This window comes from Grus americana, chromosome 5 (genome assembly GCF_028858705.1).
Source record: "Grus americana isolate bGruAme1 chromosome 5, bGruAme1.mat, whole genome shotgun sequence".
Taxonomy (NCBI): domain Eukaryota; kingdom Metazoa; phylum Chordata; class Aves; order Gruiformes; family Gruidae; genus Grus; species Grus americana.
This window is the reverse complement of record NC_072856.1, coordinates 59,672,308-59,681,437: the sequence shown is the minus strand read 5'-3', so window position 1 is coordinate 59,681,437 and position 9,130 is coordinate 59,672,308. Positions and strand designations below refer to the sequence as shown.

At 35.2% G+C, this 9,130-nt stretch overlaps 1 protein-coding gene across 5 annotated transcripts in view; it reads right to left on the bottom strand.

Annotated features, from left to right (window-relative positions):
* The window catches only part of KLC1 (kinesin light chain 1), a 51,378-nt gene that overhangs the window by 5,035 nt on the left and 37,213 nt on the right, over positions 1-9,130 (bottom strand). For 2 of the 5 annotated variants that reach the window (XM_054827411.1, XM_054827412.1), the window contains exons 14-15: positions 6,026-6,156; positions 1,387-1,453 (exon numbers count right to left, since the gene is read on the bottom strand). In XM_054827411.1, coding sequence (XP_054683386.1) covers positions 1,387-1,453; positions 6,026-6,156 — 198 coding nt within the window. Of the gene's footprint in view, positions 1-1,386; positions 1,454-6,025; positions 6,157-6,921; positions 7,566-9,130 lie in introns of those variants that run through there. The other 3 variants (XM_054827413.1, XM_054827415.1, XM_054827416.1) reach the window with 2 other exon arrangements.

Sequence of the window (9,130 nt, the reverse complement as noted above, 5' to 3'; positions counted from 1 at the left end):
CTGTGTGAAGGGGAAAACAAACAAACAAATTAAGCAGATGTCCAGACAGTTCAAGCAAATAAACAAAAGTACTACTTTTAACAAACAGGAACAAACAAATAAAAGGAACTATGGAGAACGGGCCTTGTTCGTGCTGGGTAGGGGGATGCTCTTCTGTATTCTAATAAATACCTTTTACCCCAACTTTCAACAAACTAGCAAAACTGAAAAGATCTATTGCTATGTATATACACCCTTTGCAATCCTGACCCAAGCCTCACCAGAAATGCAAGAGCCCATCTATGGGAATTGCCATGAGTGTCTAGTGGGTGAACTAGAAAAGTTCACAAGAAATAAGAACTAATTTTAATATTGCAGTGCACACACAAATTACGCCACTGAAGTCACATCACTTACACGCTAAGGATGCAGTTTAGAGGCACCAAGGGCATGACTTTGTGAAACCTCAGTGCTGCTGCTGCAGAGTGTTACACTTTACCCTGGATTTTTTTTTTTTTTTGGTTGAAGTTCAGCCTAAGCAAAGTTTTGCATACATTGTACACCACAGAAAACTCTGCAGTACGCTCATTAGAGATAATATAGCTAAGACACCTTTATGCCACTCAACAGTAAAACAGGAGCCATACAGTTTGGGCTTTCTTGCTATTAGTAGGACAACTAGTGATGAAGATCCTTACGTACAGTTCTGTTAGTACAGAAGCAATTTTATCTTCCTAAAATTAGTTGCAGTTACCATGTTAGTATGGTGCATAACAGTGTTTAGAGCGCACAGCATTGCTAGCTTACTTGACATAAGAAACAGTGACTTATTAGGTAAAAACAGGAAATGGGAAGTAGGAATCGGGCACGCCATCTACAGTTAAGCAAAATAAGATTTGATATTAGCAGAAGCACAACGTAGATCAGACAACCCTTTAGAGACTGCTCCTGTACAACCTCAGAAACACCTGAAGTCACATTTAAGGGAAATCTGAAAGTGTACAGCAATTAAGATGATTGGACCCTTGGGAATAAAGGGGCTGAAATAAAAAATATTTAGTAACTGGGCTTTAAAAGTTCTTGGTTTTTTTAATTAGTGTTTACAAGAACATAAGAATCCAGAAGTTTCATATCCACTGTAATAGTTAGACGGTCCAAAGCCAGAGACTGCTTAACATCATTAAAGCCAATGCTCTTTACTGGTCGGACTTAAGCCCCTGCTTAAAATTAAGCATAATTCACAAAAGTGTTATGGAACGATGCCTTAAGCATACGCTTTAAACATCTTACTGAAGTAGGATTTTACCAATCACTGGGAGTTTGTTGGTTTATTATTTATCATACTCTTTTTATCCCAAACCCTACTAATGATATCTATTTTTGTAAGAGTATTGTAGGGCTTCTTACTTGAAAATGATCTTCAGTAGCCTTGCCACCCATGTTAAGAACATTCAGAGAACTGGCACGCTTCATGCTGCAACCAGGACAGTGAACATGCAAGGATAAACCAATCAGAATAGCTGAAAACTAACAGCTCTAACAACACAAGTATAACAACGAGCAACACACAGTTAAGGGAGTTCGAACAATGCCCCAAAACTCATCTAAGTTATGTAGTTATGACTATCCCTCAGAATATGTTTATATTTGGTTCTAAATTACATATAAAACAAAAAAAATTATGAGCTCCTCAGAGCTAAAACATTTCAGGCAACTGCTTGAATTTCAACTCAAAATTCCAATTTTTAAAGCACATCAATTAATACACTGACTTAGCATCGATCTTTAATTAGCTAATTCTCAGTTTCAATTTTATGCGGCTTCTTACAAAAGCATCAAAACATTCAGACAGTTTAGGAAAAAAATGCAAAACATGAGTAAGTTTGTCACGTAGGCAAACTTTTTTGTAGCTTGGAAAAGCTACAAAAACCATTAGTGTAGTACTTTCTGCCTCATCTAGGTAAGTCTCCAGAATCTATTTCAAAAAGCACTTCAAAATCCTTTGATTTTAAACATTTCAAAGTGAAGGGAAACAAACATGGTTGCTGCTATTAACTCCGGTTATGCTTTTGGCTTGACAATGCTCCGAACAGTGGTAACAACAGCCCTAGGCTACTGTACTGAAAGCAACAGATGAGGGGAAAAAAAAAAATAATCACCTACACAGGAGCTACTGACAATCAAAATATCTACTGCTGTTTGTGATGAGGGTTAATAATTTATCTACCTTTCTCAAACATATACAAAATTTAACAAAAATATGTTAAAGCGTGTAATGAAATTCAAGATAAGCCTTAAGCTCCCTATCATCACAGTGATTATGACAGGGATGTCTGCTGTCCTTTATCCCAAATTGTCTGTACGTTACACAGAACGTTGATTTTTCACTAGCTCTTTAACTATTTCAAGCCTACTAAATGAGGACTTTGAATACATATTTGATGAACTATTCACAAGACAACAGCGAGGCCCTGATCAGCAGCACTACCTCCAGCTTTAGAGACAACTGGCCAATGCAAATTTTCCAATGCCTTCCAATAACATGGAAAGGTTTATCCATACAGATCACACCAGATAAATTAACCAGTTTTCTTTCTACTGAAGCAAGACTACTAACAGTCAAAGTCAAGCACGAGTTTTAAATGCTTTCATAAAGCAAAGGCTTAGCAGAATAATGAACCAAAACACTAACACAGACAACAGCTGCCACATAACACAGGCTTACTAGGTTTTCCTAGTGTTAAATTTGAACCTTTCAAAAGCTAGAATGCACACAACTTAAAATATTTGACATGAGTGTTAGCAACAACAAAGCAAGGACTCATGCACGATATACACCTCTCATTTATTCAAGGAAACATGTACAACAGAGGTTATATATGGAAGTCGAAGGAAGTTAATCTGTAAAACACAAACAAAATGTTACATAAAAGTCTCAAGAAGAGCATAAAGGTTTATGGAAAACATTCCAGGGAAATAGACTATCCACCAGTAAAAATTTTCCAGGGAAATAGACTATCCACCAGTAAAAATTTACACATGCAGTTTTAGGTTCTTGCTGAAGTGCTAATTAAAAAAAAATAATTACCACATGCCAGATAATACTATGTGTGGGTTTTTCTCTTCTAAAAATCAACATACTTAACTTCAGTTTGGCAAATGCACTTTTAATGCCCTTTGAGTTAGAAACATGATTGCCCAAACAGCAAGGACACATGCAGTCGCTTTCCTGGTGCATAAGTAATAGCAATAATGAAAGCTTTTTTTTTTCCCTTTTAAATTACAAATTTTAACTGTTCTGCTATACGATCAAACTATTAAAATTGAAAAAAAAATCAAACCTAACACTAGATAAGCAAAGTTAAGTTACTGCAGAACTGAATTCTGATAGACGATAAAGAAAGAAGTAGTACCATGCTTCAGGTATTGTGGATTTCAAAGAACAGTTCTTAAGAGATTTGTTCTTTGTCAAAAAGGCTTTTGCACGATTTTAAAGAAACTGATGAGTCTTCCACTTTATTCTCTCCAACTTTATGTATCAAGCAACACCATGAAAACTATGCCTTTCTTTCACACTGTGATATTAATGTTTCTCTATTTGAGTGTTTCCCATTTAGAATCCCACCAGCACTGTCAGTTACTATTTTCAGGTCAGTTACTATTTCCAGAAGCAGAGTATCAGCACCAGGGGTGTGCTGGTAAGGAGGGAGGCACAGGAAGTCTTCTACCTAGACTGGCTGACTCGATAGCAAAAATGATTTATTTAGCGTATTTTATATATATATATGCACGCTATCTCAGTATTCAGTTTAGCAAACACACTAAAACCAAACGTTTGCATAATAAAACCTGAATATCCCTTTACTAAACTCAGAAGCATAAAAAAAATCATTCTATTTACTGAAGTTTCTTCAGAAAATACAATCAAAATGACTTCTTGAAATATCAATATGTATAGCTACTCTTCATGATCTACATAGCTGGTTTAATAACAAGTGCAAATATAAATTAAGATTTTAAAGTTTCTGTATCATACAAGAACAAAAATTGTAGTATTTCTTGTCTTACAGTCAATGTGCATATCTACATAAAAGCCTGCCAATACACTTATTGCAAGTTTTAAAAATAAATTATTCTTTGAGAACTATAGTAACATCTGAAAAACAAGAATATCTTGTCAAAAAGGGGAAAGCAAGAAAGATACTGCCTGGTTTTCAAATTTGTTTCACATTAATGTCTTTCAGGAAATATTGTCTGGTGATACAGGCCCCACGATATAATTAATGTTAATGTGGGTGGATTACTTCTACATTGGCCGAATAACACTACCGAAGCGCAGACAATAAAAAGGCCGAGGAGCTCTTATGGGACACTGGAAAGCCAAATGTCTTCAGTTATACATAAGTGTAATTTCCTACACCTATAAGCACGCAGTTACTGCTTTATCTGCAGAAGAAATTAGCTCTACTACAGAGAATAAGGAATAAAAACTCCTGGCTTTTAAGAAACCAAAAACCTTTCCATGTCTCACAAAAATGAGGAGAAAATGCAAAATTAGCTATGCATATATGCATCTCTTCATACAAGAATATACCTGAACCATGGTGTATGAACTCTAGACAGAACTGGATAGAAACAGAAAACCAACATACAAAAATTCTAATACTGAAGACAAAGAAGGAAATCCCTTTTATTCTCTTTTGGCTTGCATTTGCTTCTTTTCCCTAAAGCATTTTATATTTACACATTTCCTTCTTCTAATTACATGTTTTTCACAGTTTATTCCAAATCTATCATCTCAGAGTCAGTTCTTAATGATGCCCCAATAAATGCAAAGGGATTTTTGACCTTGAATTTAATTCAGTGCCTTCAACATCAGTCTCTGGCAGCCGAGAGTAAAATTTTAATTAACTTCTAAAAATCAGATCAGTCTGAGTTTGAAACAGATAGGCAAGAAAGAGGATTCTACATGTTTTGCAGCTGTACACAATGTTTTACAGCCCCATAAAAACAGTAAGGCAAAACTTCACTGGAGCACTTACAAAAACACATTGACAACCTGTTCCAAATCACTGTCTCAGCTATTACCCATCATCGTCACCTACTATACTACTCATAGGTCCAGTTGCTCCATCAGAAGTTACTCCAAGTTCTCCAATTTAACCCTTTTAAAGGCTAATTCAAATTCACACTGTCATACAGTTTCCTGTCAACTGAATGAGTTCTGGTTTTCCACAGCAAGGGAAAAAACCTTGAAAACTGACTGCAATTATGTTGGGGGTGAGGGGGAACACCCCCAAGTGCTATTATAAAAACAATAGTACATTTTAACATTTCTACTTCTCTGCAGCAGCCAATAAATGATGAATGTTTTTATGCATTTATTAGAAATATTACATATATCCAAACCCATACCCATATGGTAAATAGGAAAGAGAAGATGACTTCATTAAAATTTGAATTTTTACCACTGACTTCACTGAGGCCAAAATGTTAATGAGATGTACAACTAGGTTCAAGTTTTTCAACATTTTCCTCTGCTCTCTGAAATATGGGTTTTCCAAAAATAGAAACTGAGAAGGGCTCAAGTCAGGAATTCTCTTTATACTCACAGCAATGTATAAAGAATATATCAAGACATTAAGCTATATCGAGAATGTTAGTTGTAGTCAAGCTTTTATTTTAAAAATCAGTAACATTTATTATTCTTCACTGCTGTGTGAAAAGGAGAATTTTGCAGGTAACTAACATTTATCAATAATTCTATGAGGCTTTTCTGTTCTTCAAGCAGCTAAAGCAGTAAAAAAGGAAGAAACACTGTTAAAGTCGAGTTAACTCTTAAATGCAAATATAATTCCTCAAATGTTACAGAACTTTCATTATCAGTTTCAGAAATTATTTTCTATTTTATATTTCTTTGAGATACAAATCTGTATGATATGCAGTTAGCTAAGCAGAGAAGAAAACACTGCCCTAGGTATCGCACTAGTCTACAGTGGGGGCACAGAACGAGGGCACACCGGCACAGCTAAGAATAGATAATTACCCTGGATTCTTTGGTTCACTGTCTCGTGAACTTCCTCCCTTCAGCTTTCTAACCAGCTTCTCACTGCTGCGTCTAATGGAAGCACGAAGTTTGCTAAAGGAGCCACTGCGTTTTAAAGATCCAGTGCCATCCTGAAAAAAATTGAACAAACGTGAAAACGCAAGAGTTTGTTGCCCTCCCCCAAACCTGGTTCAAAAATATTTCACTAAGGAAAAAAAAAGTTTTTATTGCTATTAATACATACTTGGTACAATTACCCAAAGACATAATACCATATAGCTACAGCTTTACCAAAACAAAAGGGTTCCTTCCAAACTGTAACAAAGATTTCTAACATGTGAAGACATGCTCAAGCCACAATTCATAATAATTAATAAAACCCCACCACAGTAGTCAAACAATTCACCATCACCATGTTACCATGTCATATAAGTGCATGGTTTTAACAGAGTACAAGCCCCAAGCAAAAGCATTCCAGCAGAGTCTGAGAAAAAAAACAACCCTGGTTTATTTTTTCTAAACATCTACATTACTTGCAAACATGTTTAATTAATCCTAAAATCCTTAAACAAAAACACTTCTGATCAGAAACACGTATGGTTAAATTCTTATGCTTCATTTTAACATTCACCAAGAAAATGTAAAACATGATGAAATGAATTTTTCATACATTGCATTCATGTTTTACAGTGCTGTGCTGATGCAAAACAACCTCCGACGACAATACTATTTTTAAACTTTTTACTCTTAAAAAAAACCCCCCACAACTAACCCAAACCCAAGTTTAGTAAGATTAGAAGTGACCACTTCCTACTTCATAGGAATCCTATGTGATTAAGAAAGAAGAATTGTAAAAGAAGAAAGTAAAGTACTACTAAGCAGACAGAGACAGACACCTGAGTTGGAGTGAGTTTATTAGAAGTTAGAAAGACAAATACACAAATCACTGAACACCAAGATTAGTAGAGAAAAGCATAATTGCCAAAATCTCACACAAAGACTAAACAGCAATGCTACTTTAGAATAATCATAAGTGAAGACATCCAGAGTTCCATATTGATGTTAACCATGTAATAGGTCTCTAAATACATTTTAAAGCACTTGAAGAACATGCCTTACTTTTACGGGTTTTGTTTTTCTCCTGTAAAGATCACCATCATGCCATTTCAATAATACCTTGTGTGATATTTTTAACTACCTTTTTTCCATAGTGAACAGCTACTTATAAAGTTCATCATTACTTGGTTTGGGTTTGGTTTTTGCTTTTTTTACTAATGTATTACACAGCAAATGGTTGTAATAACATTTTGTATGACTAGATACATATCTGGCAAAGCTACACATGTACAGAAATAGAAAACCAAAAAAAGACACCAGCACTGAAGGAATGGCCAGTTTACAGGGAAGTGTAGCTCTGACAAGAATCTTAAGGGGTTTGCTAAAACACAGCAGTCAGTACTGAAGAAAGAAGTTAAAGCTTGAAGATGGTGCACGCCCGTCATGCAGGAGACAGTATAAGAATCACAAAAGGCATCTAGGCCTGTCAGAAACGGAGAGAGAAAAACTGAATGAAACTGTTGGGAAAAATTCAACAGTTTTCAAATTTTGAACAGTTATGTTTACAGTATTTCTAGGTCACATTCAAGACAATTTTCTCCCCAGAGGAAGCATTTGCACTGCCCTTAGTACAAAGTGCAGGCCCTTGCAATTACCAGAACGTACGGTTTTATACGGTTTCACCTGTATCACTAATATGCGACTTACAAACAAGCATGAATGATGCTGTGCATTCTGTAAGTTTGAATTACAAAATACAGAACACCTTTAAGAAGGGATAGCTTTAGTATTACATTTTGTAAATAAAGGACTTGTTTTTTCAGCTGACATTAACACAAAAATAAGGGGGGGAAAAAAACAACAGAAGAAAGGAACAGAGCAAGGTGCATTCATTTCAGCTTTAACTTCTGTCAGGAATTTTCTTTGAAACAAAACTGCAAGAAAGAGGTCTTCCCTAACCTCCAGACAAAATTCTGTTCATTTCTTTAAGGAATTAGATTCCAACTGACCTCATGAGTATTTTTTATAACATAGAACTTTCCCTAATGCAGTGGAACAGCTGAAAGAATCCACCTTTTAATATAAACTGTAATTCAAATTACACGCTTTCCATTCTGTGTTAAGTACAGACGGAGTCTTAAGGTAACAATTTTGAGAGCCTTTACCTATATAGCAACAGGATTGAACAGTAATTAAAATTATTCTTGGAAATGGCAAAATGCCTTGCTACTAAGTGATTAGAAGATCAACATCTAACCAAGTATTTATGTCTCAAACTAAACTGCATATATTGCTCACACTTTTAAAAACAGACTTCAGCTTTGCAGGACTGAATAAATTGAAGTCTAAATTCCAATTGGAAGTATTAGATCAGTGAAAAGGCTAATTATTCCTCTGGTCTTAAACCAGTGATGCTATAGAAGTGATAATGATCCAAAGAACAAAAGGCAAGACAAATTTGGTAGGTATAGAATATAACTTTTATTATGCTAACTAGCACATTAGGAATAAGTAGACAAGCTTTTGGGTACTTCAAATCTGAAATAAAAACACTGAACTTCCAAGTTAAACACTGACTCCATGATTAACAAAACACCTTTTAAGCATGATTTTAGGATTAAAAAAGTCTCCTAACTCTACTGTAAATAAATTAAAACCCCCACAGATATATCCATTTCTATGGCAAAGTTTAACGGTCAAATTTTATGTCATTCAGGATGAGAATCACCTTATTACTTTTGCTTACACCTCCCCACCATCATCATCACCTGTACTTTGTAGTTATCTGCTACAACGCTGCTCTGACTGTCTGACACTTCTTAAAAAAGAGCAACTCTTATCGGCTGCTCTATGGTAGTGAAATGTATTGCTTTCGTTTCACACCTAAAAGCGGACTTATGTGGCCAAAAGCTTGTCTTTTTGAACCGTATAGGCTGGAATAATAAGACATACTTCCTCACACTAAAAACATTATCTTAAATTAAACACTATCATACCATGAAGATTTTTATCTGTCCTCTAACTGGCTACAAGATTGATTTACAAAAA